The sequence below is a fragment of the Nilaparvata lugens genome, chromosome 12, assembly GCF_014356525.2.
Source record: "Nilaparvata lugens isolate BPH chromosome 12, ASM1435652v1, whole genome shotgun sequence".
Classification (NCBI taxonomy): Eukaryota; Metazoa; Arthropoda; class Insecta; order Hemiptera; family Delphacidae; genus Nilaparvata; species Nilaparvata lugens.
This window is the reverse complement of record NC_052515.1, coordinates 6,558,301-6,578,785: the sequence shown is the minus strand read 5'-3', so window position 1 is coordinate 6,578,785 and position 20,485 is coordinate 6,558,301. Positions and strand designations below refer to the sequence as shown.

Here is a 20,485-nt window from a genome sequence, read left to right as displayed (position 1 = left end):
CATCTAGAATCTATCAAACTCCTGTCTCACAATATAATCAATAATATTCGTTTCATTCTCTTTCCTCTCCTCACCTTCTATTCTATCTTTTTCTTCTTCTTCTTCATATTCTTCTTTTTCTTCTTTTCCTTTTTCTTCTTCTTTTTCTTGTTCTTCTTCTTCTTCTCCTCTTTCTTCTTTTTCTTCTTCTTCTTCTTCTTCTTCTTCTTCTTCTTCTTCTTCTCTTCTTCTTCTTCTTCTTCTTCTTCTTCTTCTTCTTCTTCTTCTTCTTCTATATCTTCTTCTTCTTTTTCTCTTCTTCTTCTTCTCCTCTTTCTTTTTTTTCTTCTTCTTCTTCTTCTTCTTCTTCTTCTTCTTCCTCTTCTCCTCTTTCTCCTTTTTCTCCTTTTTCTTCTCTTTCTTCCTCTTCTTCTTCTCCTAGTTCTTATTATTCCTTTCTCCACACACCTAATCCACTCCTATCCAATGATTACAAATTCTGTTAAACTGAAACTTCAAACTGGTAATATTTCTCTCATAGAATTCGTCCTAACTCCGCCTGATTTTATTCCACTTCAATTTCTGTAAAATAACACCTTTCTCATTTGAAAGGATTTCCAATTGGCTAATTGAATATTGCAATCAGACTCCTCAGTAATCAGTTGAACAAGAATAACTCTTGTACAGTAACACTATCTGAAGAGCTAGATCATAAGCAAATGTTAACAATATTTTTATTTCTGAGCAAAATATTTCAATGAGTAGCTAGATAATGTTTCTCATCACCTTCATATCAATTGAAATAATAATTGAGAATAAACAGATGAAATCAATTATTTAGAATCTATGAATTCAGGGCTCCTTTCTTGAATTCATAAAATAGAATTATAGCACCCTTTAAAATTAATAAAATATTAAACAATAAATTATTGTATTCTTGTTTTTTAAATATTTTATTAATTTTGAAGGGTACTATAATTATATTCTATTGAATCAATTATTATATCATCATCATTACAGTACCTATATTAAAACTTCATGAAATGAGGGAAGTTATTGGAAAAAATTGAGAATAGAATTTATTTTATTTTCAGGTCACTCTTTATGCCAAGGGTAAGAAATACCGTCGTAAGAAGAAAATTGTTACAATCAGCATCGTAGAAATAAAACCAAAAATACAAGAAGAGGAAGATAAGGAGAAGGAACAGGAAAAAGAGAAGGAGAAAGAGAAGGAAAAGGAAAAGGAAGAGGAAAAGGAGAAGGAAGAGGAAAAGGAAAAGGAGAAGAAAAAGGAAAAGGAGAAGGAGGAGGAAGGGAAAGGAAAAGGAGAAGGAAAAAGAAAAAGCCTATCAACTGTGAGTATGATTATAATTATATTATTTTGATTATTACATTTACAAAAGAACAAGTGAATTTTCATATTAAGCTGCGTACAGACTTAATTGCCACAAGCACGCACATTTCACATTTCATCAGCTGAAGAATACTTATTATAAATCTTATTGTTTTTCTACAAATACAGATATGATGAGCTGAGAATCAACTGATGAAAAACAAAATGCACGTGGTCGTGACGTATCTCTAGTATAATAATATTATACTACTTTGCCTGAGTTTAATTTTTTTTTGTTTTGCAGTTGTAAAGAAGTAGACAATCCGCAAATCAAATTAGATGTATCAGAATATGAAAAATTCGTGAAGTACATACAGAAAGATGGCCAAAAAGTTGCAGAAACTCAAAAGAAGTACTTTCTATGCACTGATAAGAAATACGTAAGTATTAAAAAAAAACGATTTGAATCATTCTAATTTGGTACAGTATATTTGAAGGGATAATTGCTAATTACATCTTATTATGTATATTACGTACGTACAGTATTATGATTTTAGCACAGTTGATGATTTTAGCACATAAAATTCAACTGAGATACGTAGAATTACAAGTAAAATGATGAATAATAATCGATTATATATTTATATTGTATACAGTACATTTTATAGAGTAGCAAAAAAAATCCGCGTAAAGACCGCATGATTTATCTGTTCAAAATTGCCGTCACCTTACTCAATAACTTATAGAGCTGAAGTAAGTTCAGAAAAACATGTGGCTGCAACAAATGCAGCCACCACTCCTTACAATCAATTCTATTTCACGTAATACAAATAGAACCTGAACCTGAATTCAGCGACACTGATCTTTGATTTGGAACAACCCGCTTGCTGCATTCTGGTCTCAATTGAACGTTTATCACATCTGCAAAAAATATCCTGATTCCAAATAGGCCTAGATCACGAGGTAAAGAGCACTTTGTTTCCTTATTCCGTGCTTAGATATACCAAATTTAACCACTGTTGAATATATATATAAAGGGATTCGCTCATATGCTCTTTTCAATTCAACCGCTGTTAAATATTGTATTTAACAAAGTCAATCCTAGAAGAACCAATGAACGAATTGAACGACAATGCGATTCCATTGTTACTTAATCCCAGTTGGATTTTGTAGGTAAAATGTTGAACCGTACTTCATATAACAATAGTTATTTGTATATCTAGAGTGAAAAGTGCTGTTTTTTCTCCCTGAGGGAGAAGTTTGAAGCCCGAGGCGAACCATTGAAGCCAAGGGCATCAATTTTCCTGAGGGAGAAAAAACATTTTTCACTCGTGATATACACAACATTTTTCCTCCACCTTCATTTTAATAAAAACTGCAAATAAAATAATTTTTAAAAACGTACGTGACCAAACAATGTGTTACAAGATGATCTGAAACGTAAACAGCTGGGTTGGCTTGTAATCAAAGTTCTCCGCCAACAGCGCTATGCGCTATCTGTCGGCAAAAGTTGTAACAACAATGGCCGCCACAACTACAACTATGATGAAGTCCCCGTTTCAAATATTTGATTAGTTAATAAGGAATATTCGTTGAAAAACATGGTATATAAAAAAATATTCATACATTTTTTAGTATAGTGATATGAAGTTTGTAATAATTTTAGCATAGAAACATAAATTTCATATATTGATCAAATGTCTGGTTGAGTATTGAATTTAGTTGGCTTATTGACTACTCTATATGCTTCCTCATCTGAGCTTAGACCTTCTTACCCATTTCAAATGTACGTTTTTAAAATAGAGATGCTTCCCATGTTATTAGAATGAAGTTACTTTATGCTCTAGGGAGTTTTCCTTTTTTTTCCTCCCGAGAGCGAAAAAGTGACACTTTAGTATTATGTTGCAGGGAGACAGAAGGTGGAGAAAAAATGGATTTATTACTGAATATTCTTATTATCAAATTTATTAGTATATTATTTCATAGGGCGACAACGAATACTACATGGTTAAAACAAAAGATACCTATGGACCAGACCATTTTACCTACTGGGAGTACGTCTTTGATAAGGAAGTGAAGAAGAAGGGCTACGGTTTGTACTATAGTGGCTTTTTGTTTTATGATAATTCATTCATCCATTGATCATGCTTTGTTTGGTAGCTGAGAGACTATAAACATGATGTGCGTGTGAGAGTGGGTCAATTGGATCAGAAATTCCAATTCACAGTAGCCTAGTAGAGAATGAAAGGGGTATTCGACAATACATTACTTCATTATTCTTCTTTTCTAATAACTTTCTTTATAATTATTCGTTCCACTTGATCAATTTTGCAATTACATAATTGTATAACATAACCTCTTTCAATGATCAATCTCAGTTTCTCATAGATACCAAAAAGTATGATATATATATACATTATATTTTTCTGTTGTTTTTCCAGGTTCATATGTTAACAGGAAGTTCAATTGACTTGCTACCAAGCATCCATTGCACATTACGATGTTTGAAAACTCAGTTTGAGAATATTGAATTTATGAGGGAAAAATTGAAGTTATTATTTGTATGAGCAAAACGCAAAACAATCGAGCGATATAATAAAATGTCAAGTAACATCTCACATTGATAATAATTTGTCACATTACTCATTTCTACCTCATGACATGGTTTATTCTTGAGTTTTATATGTTAACAGTATTATAATCTCTCATTACTTACTATCTCTCATAATCTCAATTATGGGAGAATGCATACAGGGAATGGAAAAATGTATGTGAAATACGTGGCTCAGATATAAGTGGAAAATGGATGTTCAGATCCATAGACCCCGTTCACTGGCATATTTAACGTCTAAGCCACAGAAATGAGGCATTTTATATGTAATTTAGAAAAATGGGCAAAAATTTCATTTTGGTCTATGACAAATTCTCATAAAAGCCCACGTATTTGAGTATTTCTCTTAAAACCAAACCGCACAGTAAGTAGTGTCACAGTAGTCGTCGCACAGTCAACTCTATCATAGTTCCAATTCAAGCCGCTGAGCAGCACCACACCATTTAGAAAAATGGGCAAAAATTTCATTTTGGTCTATGACAAATTCTCATAAAAGCCCACGTATTGAGTATTCTCTTAAAACCAAACCGCACGTTTAAGTAAGTAAGTAAGTAAGTAAGTAAGTAGTCACAGTAGTCGTCGCACAGTCAACTACTCTATCATAGTTCCAATTCAAGCCGCTGAGCAGCACCACACCACCTATGCCGCTGGTTTACAAATATGGTGCAGTGGGATATTCCTACATAGAATGCACCAGGCGTACAGCACTGTGAAGGTGGTACTATCTGACGAGACACACCGAATGGGTCGCATATCAACCAACATTGCGTATCATCTGTTTTGTTGCATTCAGCTAGTTGTCAGACAAGTAAGTGTCTGCGCCATTTAGGGGTGGCAGGGGGGGCCTAGCCCCCCCCCCAACAAAAGTATCAGATAAATAATGAAAATGCGGGTCTATCTGTACGAATCCTTAGAATTTCATACTGTTTTTAAACAGCAATAGTATAATTCCTTCTACAGTATCAGCAATGTATAGCTTGACAGTATATGGCTACGGGTATGGAGTAATGAAGAATATATTTTTCTCTGTGGTATAGTTGAAGCTTAGATATAGAATGGGTAAAATTATTGATCAGGTCACAATAAGTGAGTTATTGCATGAATTTCAAGATGAGAATAACAAGTTGCGAGATGTCACAGTGAAAGCAAAAAAGAGGGCACAATCAGACTATCAAAAATGAACATACGGTATACAGAGTTGATAAGAATTATGGGAACAGCTTATTACCTATTATATAAAGGTATTTGGAAAAGGTAAGGAAAGTATTGCTTTCCGAAAAAAAATTAAGGTAACCCAATTTCTAACTTTCTATACGTTTCAAGGTCCCCTGAGTCCAGCTCAATGTTTGTTTCTTTAGCTTTCTAACTGAAAGCTATTTTCCAATTAGAATATGATCCCCTATGAAATCGTAAAAGAAAATTTTATCTGTTTCCATGATTTTTAGGAAAAAATGTATATTGTATTCGTAAATGTGTATTCGTACTTCAGGGCCTCTCTGTTAGTAGGCCTATAATTCTAATAAATATCTAATGATTTGATAACTAATAATGTAGGCTATATGTCTGTATTATTTTGATACTTCAACCACATTTGTATGGAACTGGAAAAAATAAAGCATATATAAAAACATCTTCGAATGATTACAAACCATTTATGGGGAAAAATCCAGAACCCTATATCCTTTGGGAGTATCTTCCCCCCCCCTTATACCTCTTGGTTTTTTCCCCCCTAGTAGTTTGGTGAAATGGCGCCACTGAGTAAAATAAGAGAGAGTCTAGGAAAAATGTATTGGCTGCTAACCGTCTTGAGAAACTTAAGTTTCTCATAATCTCAATTATGAGAGAATGCATATAGGAAGGAAATGGAAAAAATGTATGTCACTAATTTCCACAATTGCCTACTCAGTTCAACTACATATTTGTTTGAGCTTGAGAACCCTGAAATCTCTCCAGTTGCTCAGATTTAAGTGGAAAATGGATGCCCAGATCCATAGACCCCCCCCCCGTTCACTGGCATATTCAACGTCTAAGCCACAGAAATTAGGCATGTTATAATAATTTGGAAAACATATGGGCAAAAATTCCATTTTGGTCTTTCACAAATTCTCGTATTCAGTCTCTCTTTCATAGTTCCAATTCAAGCCGCTCGCAGCACCTACCCTACTACCCTAAAGCCGCTCCGCTGGTTTACAAATATGGTGCAGTGGGATATTTCTACATAAAATGCACCAGCCGAACAGCACTGTGAAGGTGGTAGGTACTAACTGATGTGACACACCGAATGGGTCGCATATCAACATTGCGTATCATCTGTTTTGTTGCACCCATCTAGTTGTCAGGTCTCTCTTCAAGTCTCTGTGCAGTAGTTCTGCTCTCCTGGTATGTGAAGGAATATTTTGAAAGCAGCCTCTACAATTCTGACCCTGTCTGTCCGGTCGCGCTCTATACGCGCGCCGTATAGCCAGCCGCCAGCCACATGACTGACTGACTGCCTGCACCAACTTTTTTTATTCTTTTGTTAAAGTCCAAAAAAGCGATTTTTTTCTTTTTTCTTGTTGTCCTGAGAGGCTGGACACTAAAGTAGAGAGAGAAGAAGCATGTAATTTTATTTTATTGTCGACATGATGACACACATACATGTTTGATTGATCTATCTTTCTACATACACATTGATACGACTGATTTTACCAAGATTACCAACCAATTTTAAGTCTGTACCTTCAAGTAAGTCAGTCATAATATCTATCTCTTCCACGGAAAAAGTTAATTAAAGTAGGAAAAAATTTGAGAAAATGAGAGAAACAATTTTTTAAGACATTTTTGAGAGTTCAATAATGAAGAAAAGAGAGAATCAATCAATCATGTTCGGGATTAGTGATAGGGAATACACAAATAACGACGCATCATCATCATTACGCATCAGTACCCTTTTCATTCTATTGGGCAATGGAGATAATTTGGAATAGCAGTTACATATTATACTCATTTCTCCCCACTCAGACTTTGGTGTTAAATGTATTCTCCTTATGTACAGGAATAATAATAGAAAAATAGACGAATTATTTATAAATATTTTGTTCAAAATTATGTGGTTAAATACGTCACTGTGGATTCAAAATAAATCAAACTCATTTTTTTTTTTGCTTGGAGCTAATCTTTTAAGATTAATCACGTAATTTTGAACAAAATATAATTCCTCTATGTTTTATTTATTATGTTTCCTGTACATGAATGGGGAGGATGCATTTTACAACACCAAATTCTGAGTTCGTCGAGGAATTAGTGTGTAATGCTATTCCAAATAATCTCCATTGCCCATAGAATAAAAAAGGTACTTTTGCATTTTACAACACCAAATTCTGAGTTCGTTGAGGAATTAGTGTGTAACTGCTGCTATTCCAAATAATTTCCATTGCTCAATAGAATAAAAAGGTACTATAGTAGAAATACAAATGATAGAATTACGTAATATCATATTCTAAAGAGAGCGAAGTTGTTATAAATCATTTGAAGATTTTTCTTTATATTATTATATTGCTTTATTCAAACAACAAACGAAACATCTGACTTGGATTTATTAGAATTATGAAAATATTGAAATAAAATGTAAGGAATATTGAAGATTAAAAGCAGAATTTTTCATAGAACTCAACGGATTGAACTAATAATGATGACTGGTTAATATGATAATCAATGTACTCTGAGTAAATTTAATGGAATATAAGATAGGCCCTAGAATGTTCTAAAATATTTCAAGTTTTAGAATGTTTGAGACTTTCAGGAAATCCCAATTCAAAGTTTCATATTGTTTGAAAAGGAATATCATTATTATGATAATGAATGATATTGTCTTTCCATTCTGTCCATTCATTCATTGTACAGTGTAATTGGAAATATTCTCTCAGTCTATTTCACATAGTAATTGATTTATGGTGAACTAAATAGTGGAATTTACATGACAAAATTAGGTTATACTAAAAATAGATGACAACAATATTATTTATTGTAACTCGAAATAATATGGAATACAGAATTACATCAAAAATAAATTGGATGAATTTGAATAATTAATTAGTAATAAAGTGTTCTAAAAACAACACCAAGAAAATAAAATTTGAGTACCCCAAAAATAAACACACACTAATAAACTTAACTTCAAATTAGTGAACTAATAAATTCATATGCAGAGAATCAATAAAAAAATGAATTCAATACAACTTTGAAAATAATTCCAAATCTTCAATACTCCTTCTTAATAGATGACAACAATGTTGTAACTCGAAATAAATATGACTTATTGAATTGAATACCATCAAAAATAAATAATATTAGAAGAACCCTGAAAACAACAACACTAAAATCATAAAACCAAACTAACCCGAAAATAAACATACACTGCAATTAACTAAATTTCCAACAAGTGAACTATTATATTATGTATAATTATTGGGATTTATTGAAAAATGAGTTTAATACACATTTAAACAAACAAATTTTCAATACCCCTTCTTTAATTCTATACATTCCATTCTGATATCCTTATTTTCATCATACTATTAGTCTAAAATTAGTTTTCCACTCTCTCAACAATATTTCTCCTAAACACTTCTGCCCTTCTCTAAAGTATTCTATATTCTGCCCCCTCAGATTTATTTCTCCTTTTCTTTCATGTATACTTTCCTACTCCTGCTACTCATTCTCCTTGTCTACCTTATAAGTGAGTATACTACAGTGTACATATTCACTCCCACCACTTTCTCACTTTCTCGTCACGTCCTCATCACTTCTTCATATTCCTTCTACTTCTTCCCATACTCCTCCTCTTCCTGCAAAATATTCTGTATTCTGCATCCTTACATTAGTTCTACTCTTCTCTTTCACTCATCCATCCTCTTCTTCTGTACACCCTTTGATTGTCTGACCTCCTTCATCACTTCCTCTACACATGCAACTCCTATCCTTTCAACTGTTTAAACTTATTTCATAAATCTCCACAAGTTGTGTAATACAGGCAGAAAGGCATTCATATTCATTCATGAGGTTGAATATATTGAATTATCAGAGAAAATAAAAAACATACTTTGAATATACCTTTCTAAATTCAGTTCATAAACTCACACTTCTATACAGAATGTCCCACAAAATGTGTAACAGCCGAAGACCATCGATTCTTGATGGAATTTGCAACAAAATACATATCAAGTAAACATTTCTCATACCAAACTGAGATTTCAAAATGTATCGATTTTTCAATAAGCCTACTTAACGTCATTAAAACTTTGATAACTGGGATACTACTATCAGACAAAATCCAATTCTAAGGATATGATTGAAATGTGGTAGAAATTTTGGATAAGGTTCATGATAATTTGGTCCTTTGTTTGACGTGTTTTGGGTTCAGAAACAACAGAGGGACAACGGACCAAATATTTGTAATGAGGTAGACAATCGAGTTTAATGTAAACTTGCACATTGTATTTGTTGACTTCCGGCAGGCGTTCGACAGTGTAGACAGGTAGCAGTTACCTACAGTACTTACCAGGTACGATAAAGAAATTCTATAAGGCAATGGCAGCTCCACTACTACTCTATGGTAGTGAATCGTGGGTAACATCAAAGCCACTTGAGAGTAAAGTGCAGGCAGCTGAGATGAGATAAAGGCTGTGACAGAAGAGATCACATCAGGAATGAGGACATAAGGAAGGAACTAATAATATCTTCTGCCTGAATGAGAGAGTTGCATCTTATCGTCAGCAATGGAGAGAGCATGTGGAACGAATGTCAGCTGATGGACTTCCTCACATAATTTTCAAGTATAAACCGGTAGGCAAAAGAGACATAGGCAGGCCACGAAAAAAAGATGGCAATGATCATTATATTTATTATAAAATAGAAACAGTAGATTGTTGTGATGCTCATGATGATATTAGAGATTATATTGATGTTATTAATTCATAGATTTTATTTATTTTATTCTAATTACAAGCTGAATGTGAGATTGTATGAAGGAAAGAAGTTTGGTCTTGAGATTAATATAGAAAAAACTAAGTATCTTATGATATCAGCAAACGAGAGAAGAAGACATGTTGGTCATCTGGTATGTGGAGGAGGAGTTTGGCTTCAAAATCTGAGGGTGACTGTTTTGTGTGTTTTCTTATTTTATTATATATGACGTTATTCAATGTATTTGTACATTTGCTGAATGAAAATATTTGAATCAAATTGAATTGAAAAGGGAGTTCAAGTACTTGGGAACGCTTCTCAATTGTGATAACAAGTTACGAGAGGACGTGGAAAGCAGGATTTTAGCTGCAAACAAGGCGTCATTTGTCCACATGAAACTAAAGAAGTCAAAGCTCTCATCACACATGTCTAAGCTGCGGCTTTACGAAACACTGATCAGACCAGTGGCCACCTATGGTGCTGAGACGTGGACGCTGACAAGTAGAGGAGAGCAAGCATTGTGTGTTTTTGAGAGAAAAATTGTAAGGTGTATCATGGAATCCTTGTCATAATAAAAACCTGTTAGGAATTCCAATACCAAAAGTAATGAGAACTGAATATAGCCTATGACTTTGAGCTCGAAGAATGTTCTTTTATCAAATTTGCGCGCTCATAAAAAATTCAAACACGTCAAACAAAACGATAATTAATGAGAATCTATTGGAAATCTCTTTATCTTTCCAACTTTATCCTTACAATCAGATTTTGACTGATAGTTTTCTAGTTTATCTACGTTTCAATGACGTTAAGTAGGCCTTATCCAAAAGTAAAAATCCATAGATTTTGAAAACTAAGGTCGATTTGAGAAAATTTTGCTGGATATTTTTCATTGCAAATTCCATGTAGAATCGATGGTTTTCGGCTGTTTGACTTTTTGTGGGACATTCTGTAAAAGGCCAAGGTCCACAACTAATATTGCCGCCTCTGCCAAACTATACTATTAAAAACTTGATTAGTTTCATTTTTGAATAGACTCACATTGAATGCAGCATCTTTCCCTTTCAAATTAACTTACACTGAATACAGCACAGTATATTCATCAACTTATTCAGGAATGATATTTATTCCATTTATTTATTCATTCTACAAGTACAAAACACTATAATCATAATTATAATATTATGAACATGGAGGAAAAACTAGGCTGAGTCTATATCATTCCTCTCCAAAACTTTGATGAATAGTTGGAATATGGATAATATTATTATGACAATACAGTAGTTGAGACCTCTTTGGAAGAGACTATGAATAATTATTGTCACTTGTATTGGTTCAATAATTGTATTGTAGTCTTATTCTAACGGCTTTATAAAGCGTTATCACATAACTATAGAGGTGAAATTCACTTTCTCCTGGCAGCACTCGTTATAAATAACATCACTACTTTCCATTGAAGCAATGCTGACAGTTCACAGTGAATCTCATCATAGCTATGCTAGCTTTGTCCAGGTTACCTTGAAAAATTAAAAAAAAAAATACCTTGATAATTTAAGTATAAGGTACTGTAGTTTTTCCCTGTATTACATGACTTCTGAATCACTCTATGAGATAAGCCCTAGATTTAGAAAACTTTAATCATTGCGATGATGCCTCCTCTTTCTCTTCTTCTTCTTCTTCTTTCCTTCATTCTCTACATCCTTTATATTCTCCCCTTTCTCCTCCAAATCTTCTTCGCGGCTCTTCTCATCTTTCGCTATTTCTTTACGGCTCTTCCCTTTATCTAGCTTACTCTTACGATCTTTCGCTTTTTGGGCAACTTCTTCACTGCTGTCACGATTTGGTTCCTCTATTGTCTCAGAACCTCCAGAATTGCGAACCACGTTTGCATTGAGTATTGGAACATTCTTCTTTGCTTGGGGATTGGAATCACTGGAAACACGCGGCTTCTTTTTGTGCTTTGGTTTGGAGGGTTTCACTGTTCCATGGCCCTTGAGTGATCTCAAGTAGTTTCCCGTATCTGGAACAGAAAACAGAACCGCATTAACAGAAACCGTGGAAAAATATTCTTACGAGTCGTTGTGTCGCTCCCTACAGGCAGATGGTGGCCAAGCATGGCGTCAAGAACGTGTGGACCAGTGACGGCCGAGTCATGTACACTGGCGAGGATGGTCGGTGGTATGTCGCCAAGTTGAGCCAATTACAATCAGACTCCGTGTGATATTGTTTAATCAGAACGTTCAAAGTGTTACTCTTATAATTTTTTAAAAGACTAATTTTTATTTTGATAATCATATTCCAAAATGGACTAACTTTTATTCTCCAGAAAGGACTGATTCTTTTTTTTATTCTTTTCTTTGTTTTTGTTTATGTTTCTATTCAATGCTTATCAATCGTCTAGTTCTGTTTGCAACCTCCTCACTGGTGGAGTATTCCATTAAATTCTTACCCAGAATTTTTTTTCTATGAACACCGGAGTTTGTTTAGATTGTCAGAAATAATTTTATCTACTAGCTTTCTATTCATTATAATATATTCCTCATTTAGATTTTTTTTCTTCTTCTTTTGCATTTTTCTTTCTCAACCTTCTTTCCTCGTTTATAACTATTTCACCTATTTAATTTTAAAACTCCGCTTTCAATTGAAAAAGGTATTGTTGATCATATTCATTTCCCTCTTTCCATCTTTCCTACCTAAGCTTCCATTCTGTATCTTTTCTCATCACTTAAAAAACTGTATTTCAAATTGTCTACCGGCACCTAACTCCTAATTTATTATAACTTAGTTTAATAAGTGATTCTTATTGTACAGTATTTGAATCAATCTTAGCATTGTTATGTTGGTATTTTCTTGCTCATCATGTTTTAGTGTTTGCCATAGGTCTTATCAGACCTGGCAACGTAAGATGTTTTCTAATGAATATCAAATATCAAATATCTTACCATGATCTTTCGCTTTTTGGGCAACTCTTTTAACATCATCCGTAGAGCTACTGCTGTCACTATTTGGTTCCTCTACTGTCTCAGAACGTCCAGAATCAGTCACCCTCTTGTGAGTCACCTTTGCATTGAGTATTGGAACGTTGTTCTTTGCTTGGGGATTGGAATCACTGGAAACACGCGGCTTCTTTTTGTGCATTGGTTTGGAGGGTTTCACTGTTCCATGGCCCTTGAGTGATCTCAAGTAGTTTCCCGTATCTGGAACAGAAAACAGAACCGCATCAACCATCAACCTCTCTGTTCAACAGAAACCGTGGAAAAATATTGAGTGTGACTGGTCACACTGATATTGACAAAAGTGACTTGGTCTAGGATGAGAAAGGTTGTACCGCAACAGCAAAACTTATTTAAAGTTTGTTATTGATTTTAATCGGGTGGTAAAAGGTTGTGGTCTGTAAATGGACAGTAAGAAGAAGCGGCATGGTCCTTAGCTCCCCAACCATATGAGATGCATTATTTGCGGTACTGGTCTGCCAATGTTGGAAATCTCCCATAAAAACCAATGGTTCAATCATTGGTTTTCGTGTGAGTGTTCAAAATGGTAGAACTCATGTCAAGTATTCACTCTTATGTGAGTGTTCATACACGTATAACACTCGTTTTTAAATTTATTCATTTATTTATTTATTTATTTATTTACAATGTCAAGGAAGACTACAGGCATTACGCCCAAATCAGTCTTCACTACTATTTACTAACAAATTGAACATGTAAGAAATGAAAAATAAATGGTTATACAATGAAAGATACGGAAGATGATACCAAATTCATACAGTGTGTGCTGTGTAGCAATTAGGTATAAATAACATGGTCTGAAGTGTGACTGACTCAGCATCAGAGGCGTATTCATTGTCCTGATTTCGTGGTAAAGCGAATTTTTCGAGGATGAGGCCTACATGAACCTCTTGTGCTTGAGTAGGACAGTAATAGTCCAGTTAAATGGTCGATTTTTAGGAAACAGCCCAGAAAGAATTTCTCTATTATATGTATTCTGGGGCGCTGAATTCGAATCTGAAATTTTCTGACACGCCAAAAGGCGGCTTCGTCCCCAAAACCCCGTGGTTTTGCCCGTGGTGCGAACGCTATTTTTCGCCACACACAAAAATAAACAATATATATATATATGGGAATAGTTGTTTACTAAGCACTTCCGAAAGCAGAAGTGGAAGGTGATAGCTCTAGCAAATCTGAGGTAATCTGAGTATCAGGAAATTGTCCAAGTATTTTCATTTTTTATTTATATTTTATAGATTAGTCTAAAAAACCTAAAAGATGATGTTCAATTATGTGGGAGGTTGAGTATATACTTTTTTATTCTTTCAAATAACAATAAGATGATATTATTATAAATTATTGAATATTGAACACAAATAATGGAAAGTTTTTTGATCAGCTGTTTTTTGATCACCTTTCTTAGTTCCATGTTAGCGGCTGGAAATGTTACTCTTTCCGGCCTAGGCCGGAAAGAAACCTGTTCTGACGTCAGACGAGAGTCGTCTGCAAACAATGTCTTTCAGATCTACGTAGGGACTGGAAAACAGCTGCTTTCTGTGCAGTATGGCGAAAAAACATTTTTTACAAAATTGAAGATGATAACATTTCCAATAAATTGAGTGGTTGCGCAAGACTCCGGAGCTACGAATTTTCAAAAAGAAGTATTTTCTAAGGGTTCTTCAAAATAAATTATGCAAATCCCTTGAAAAATACCCAATTTCCATTACATTTCTATGGGTATCCATGTATCGACAGGTTATTCTTCCCAGCTTGCTGGTACCTGACTGCTCTCATCCCAATGTTATCAATGATAACATAGATTCTATGATGAATCATCCTGATTTGTGATTATAAATTATATCATTGAATGACCAATAATATTATTAAATGGGAATTGGAGTGGAACTCACAAATATTGAACGGTTTCTTCTTTGTGTCATAGTATTTGGCCAGGCCCATTATGAAACCGTTATCTTGGAATCCGATAGACCGTTCCACACCTGGTTCTCGTCTACGGACGAAAATGTGGTAATCAATCTCGTCATACAAATGCACTGCTTCCGTCTTATAGTAGGGCTCTGCCTGTAATCAAATTCAAAGATTAAGGGATGATTAAATTCATTTCCTTCCAAGAAAATATCATTACATTATCCATAATGAATGAAAACGACTTGATACTGTCAAACCACTGATTTACTAAAAATAATAAAATTGTGCTACTAGTTTCGGTTGTTACAACTGAGGTGATTCATCCGTGTGAGAAGTGAGGAAGCTGCTACATCTCGATAGCAGTGTGTCATTATAGCTTCACTCTATGTTCCTAAAAGTTGAATCATTGTAGTTACACTATTATAAATCCATGGTAAACTGAAAGCTTGAAAATTCAGCAGGAGAATATAAAAACTAATGGTTTCTCTCATCAAAATATCATCATGAATTTCTCTACTTTCCAGTTATTCCTGAAATAATCAATGAGAAAACTACTGGTACTCATTATACTTTGTACAGAATTACTTCTTACTTGGTTTGGACATGCGCAGCAGAGAAAGCATACAGCTGGAGGGATACAGAGACGCGATGTTGCGGTTTTGAATTGGCCAGCGATCTCCAACTTCTAGTGACTGTTCATGTGCTCATGATACACATGCAAAGTTTCCTGTCTAATAGCAGTCAAACGACTGACAGATTAGGAACAGCGCTTCTACCTATGACTCTATCAATCATTGTAATTGGCAGATCTCCCTCCATTTCTCTGCTCTGCATATTCCTCCAAGACTGAAGTGAATTTTTAATTGTGCTACAGTTCACCAATGAGAAAACACATTCAAATGGAGCTATGATTGGCCATCAGCTGTTAACCAATGAAGATTGAGATCTGTCATTGACCTATACTAGACACGCCAAATCTATCCAAATGTAGGCACGAGAATCGTTAAACAGCAACAAATTGAGATCAGCTTAGTAAATAAGAAAAAAAATGATGTAATGATTCTTCTATGAGGAAGAATGGAAGACTATACATTTTCAAAACCAGTGAACAAGGGAAAACTTCAAGAAAGTATGATATCAAGCCGGTAAAGGTAGTTGAAATTGAATTGTATAATATAATTTAATCATATGTGAATAGCATATTTATTTTTAGCATGTTGCGGATTTTATGTCCATAGCATGTTGCGGATTCTATTATATAACAATCATTTCAACAGATGTCGAACAAAAATTTTTAATCTTGATTTTCCACTTCCTATCCACCATGGAAACTATATTTAATTTATTAAAAAGTAAATTAATAAATTTGAAGAACTAACATCCATCACACATAATTCCCCAGAGGATGTCATAACTCATCTAAGATTATTGAAAAAAATTAAGGTCAGGAATCCATAGATAAGATTGAATAGATACTCACAAATTTCGTATCTGCACAAATGTAAGAATTGAGAGATATCAGTTTTGTCGCATAGTGAGAGTCTCCAGCGTGGTATTCGGGATACGGCAGTCCTATATTTGGAATAAGTTCACAGCTGAAAATTGTAAAAAAATGAAAACCAATTGAATTTGAAATTCGAAATTCTTCATCTTGAAATGAATCACAGAACAAATTCGAAAAATTATTCAGATCAACTGGACTTTGAAGATTTCATATCTCAATATTCCATGAAGAATACATAGACTACTGAGAAATTATTCAACAATTTTAGGATGAAATATAGTTCGAGAGTGATAGAATAAAATCGAAGTGATATTCTGTTGCATCTAAAATTTTTTTTGAACATATCAATGGCTATTCTTTGGAAAGGATCGACATAAATTACTTAGGTTCAAGGTATAAAGGTAAAGGACCGTGGGGCTGAAAATTCCTGTATGTAATAATACAATTTCCTTCTTCTTCTACTGCGAAGATTTAGGGAATTGACTCCACTAACTACATTACAAAGTACAAAATGATGTGTGATAAAAGATTAATGTCAATCACATTGTAATATAATGTATATTAATTACTACTTGTTATCTGATCACTTTTGACTTACGTTTGTCCGGGGTACTTTGACTGGAAAATCTCATGCTTGAACTTCAACATATTATTCTGCTGGACGCCCCCACCAAGCATATCAGGCATGAAAGCATAGCTACAATAACAAAATCAGACAAAAATATCATCCCAAGCTAAAAAATTCAGGTTGAAATTTGATATCTCGATTGAATAATAGATTAATGGAATATAACAACAATTCATAAAACATTGTATGATTGTAAAAATTAATTCAAACAGTATAATATCATGAATTTGAAAAATATGTCTTTGGAAATCTGAGAAGTTTATAAGATTAGAGGAGATTAAAATTACAATTTTGAAAAGATAGAAATGTTTTGGCGATAAGGTATGATGAAATATAATTGTAAGCTACGTGAGTTATATGAATCAATTTTATCAACATGAAGATTCAAAGTAGTTGTGCATTTCAATGTTCTTAATTGTATTCGTTCAACTCTGAGTTGAATAGTTTTAATTGGCTGCACTCCCTCATGTTTTAATGCCATATGAAATTATTGGTTCCATCAGGGACTTATAAGGCAGTCAGGATTGATATGTTTATGCAAATGAAAGACTTTTACAATTAGCACTTGAAGTTTTCTTAAATGTTATCAATGTGAGGACACCATATCAGGCTGTTATCAATCATAATGCCAAGGTAAAGGTTACTAATCATGAGAGTTAGAGACGGACAAGAGTAGATTTGAGAAGCATTTGCATGAAGGCAATGACAGTCATGTCATACAAAAGGATTTATATTGCATCTTAACATGAGCAATAAACTTTTCATCAGCTGATTATACAGAGTGAGTCATATGTATGGGAACCCTTCAATAAGTTGGAGACTGTTGTGAATATAATACTGTTACTTTTAGGTCATGTTATTGGTCAAAAGCTCTACTTTTTGACGTACAACTGAATTTTAACTTTTAGGGGTTATAACTCGAATATTTTAAATGTAAACACTCATTGAGTGGTACATCATTTCAAAGGCCTTTTTAAACCAAGAAAGATGACATCAATTGAAATTTTCTATGATACTAGTATCCAAAATGGCGGCTGATTGAAGTTTTGGTTTTCAAGGAAATGAGGATTTGTAGATCAAATATTTTAAATGTTAACATCCATTGTGTGGTGAATCATTTTTGAGGCCTTTCGAAAACAAGAAAGGTGACATCGATAGAAATGTTCTATGATACGTTTATCCAAAATGGCGGCTGGTTGAAGTTTTAGTTTTCAAATAAATAATCATTGATAAAGTTCAATCAGCCGCCATTTTGGATAAGAGTATCATAGAACATTTCTATTGATGTCACCTTTCCCGTTTTGAAAAGGTCTTTAAAATGATGTATCACACAATGGGTGTTTACAATACACCTATGCCCCGTTTCGGAGAGCCAATTTTCTGACTAGCTGTTTAAAGTCTAGAACTTAGCTAAATCCCCAGATTGGAGACCGACCCATAATATGTCCTCAGATCCCTCAAGTTATTATTATTGATTATTTTAGTATATCGATATTCTAGTATATCAGTACATTGAATAATTTCAGTATATTCAGATAATTCTCCAAAATGTAGATTCAAAACAGTGCACATTCTACTTATTACACTACCCTACATAATAATGGTCAATACCGTCAGTGAAAGTTGAATCAAACTCAACTAGTAGTTAGGAGCACAGTAGAACTCGCTACACTCACTAACATCACTACTCACACACGCCCGCCTATTCACACACAAACACACACACGAATTGGATTAAGAGTATGGTGATATGCAATAGGATCGGTGGAGGACGCTGAGAAATAGAAGTTCTGTACACTTTTGAGCTAGGGTGCACGGTTGAAGAGATAAAAATCTGCAACTTGGAATGTGGGACTGAAAAGAATATCGAATCATGGAGAATTCAAAATTTTCAACATGTGATGTATGAAATAAGACTGCCTTGGAACGCTGGAAAATAAAAGTATCCTACACATTTGAAGATTGAAGAGGTTGAAGAGGTAAAAAAATCTGAAACTTGAAATTTGTGATTAATGGCGTCGATGGGGGGTAGTTATCGAATTCTATATTTTTTGAAATTTTTAACATCTGATATCTGGTATAAGATCACCTTGGATCACTGAAGAATAAAAATGTCCTCTACACTTTTGAGCTCGGAAGCACGGTTGAAAAAATAAAAAATCAGAAACTTGAATTGGGACTGAAAGAAAATCGAATTTCAAAAATTAAATATTTAAAAATAATTAAAAATGTTGAACATGTGATATATGAATAATAATACCGCTATGGAGCGCTGAGAAGAATGAACCCGATTTTTTCCTGATCTGATAAAGTATTGAAAAGATAGGTTGTATTTTATGGTAAAATTTCCAAATAAAAGGCCGCTATCTTGAAGGGGGGATGAATTTAAAAATTTCAAATAGATACGTTCCTACGCCTTGATTCAAAAAAATGTGTACCAAATTTCATTCAAATCGGTCCATAACTGCGACTGTAACTGCAGTACAAACAAACAAACAAATAAATGACGATTGACTTGAAACATAGAATTCACTTCGATCATTCAATAATTTTTAGATGATATCTTGCTTCAGAAGAATAAAGTATTTATACTTTAGATGGGTTATGTTTAAGTAGTTCACTTCATTGAAAGACGATGAAATTATTAACTTCAACATTAAAACTCACCATTCGTGGAATATAGCTGATACTCCGAAATACAGGAGGGGTAACCACCTCATATTTCACACACCGAGTTTTCAACTTAGTTTCTCTAAGTTTTTCAAAGTTACAAGCACAAACAAAATCACTTATTTACACAAAAAACTTTACTGAAATTGAGAAGTTCACTTGAGCATTTGAGATGAATTTTCACCACTAGGATGCATGATTCACGGCTCAATGAACAATATTAATGTTGGAAGACAGAAATCGAACGCTATTTTTGATCAAAAATTAATTCTCGACATGATGTTTGTTACAGAAAAACTTTGTTCGTGCATCTCCTATGACGTGAGTTGTCTATTTTTATGATAGTTCTACTTGAGAAAATTAAGTTTCTTTACTTATTCGCTTGCTTTAGGATTGAATAAAGTTGCATTTCTATTGTTTTAACAATCATGAGAAACTGGAGGAGTGACAATATCATTTGACACAGGCATTCATTCGAATGACTCTCATGATTCGTAACATGCTATATATATTGGGGGGATATGAAAGTGCAATACATGACTTTGATTCTATTTCAACAATAATTTCGTGGTGTATGGAAAAAATATGGAAATTTTGAGCTTTTTCGTAATATTTTCGACTAAAGCTTCAGTAATTGAAATGAAATGAAAAAGATTTTATTCATCCAAAAACTAGTACAATAACAGGAAAAAATCTGTTTCTTATCATCTAAACATAGACATGTACAGTAATAATGATGTAACAAAATGATAAGATTCTTTTATAAGAATGAATAAAACAAAAACGCCCCGAGGACTAGCCTGTGTGGGGTGGTATGCATAAATCTTAAAACTAGAGCTAAGAACTACGTAGATGGGTAATCTGATGCGACCGACTGGTCTCTAAATATTACAAATAT

At 33.8% G+C, this 20,485-nt stretch overlaps 1 protein-coding gene across 1 annotated transcript; it reads right to left on the bottom strand.

Annotated features, from left to right (window-relative positions):
• Positions 1 to 11,215: 11,215 nt before the first annotated feature.
• On the bottom strand, positions 11,216 to 19,802 carry LOC111050401. Its single transcript, XM_039438817.1, has 6 exons — positions 19,585 to 19,802; positions 16,888 to 16,986; positions 16,266 to 16,380; positions 14,767 to 14,938; positions 12,806 to 13,060; positions 11,216 to 11,883 (listed from the first exon to the last, which is right to left on the bottom strand). The coding sequence occupies exons 1-6, from the start codon at positions 19,635 to 19,637 to the stop codon at positions 11,498 to 11,500; spliced, it is 1,080 nt and encodes a 359-aa protein (XP_039294751.1). The 5' UTR covers positions 19,638 to 19,802; the 3' UTR covers positions 11,216 to 11,497.
• Between the last annotated feature and the right edge of the window lie 683 nt (positions 19,803 to 20,485).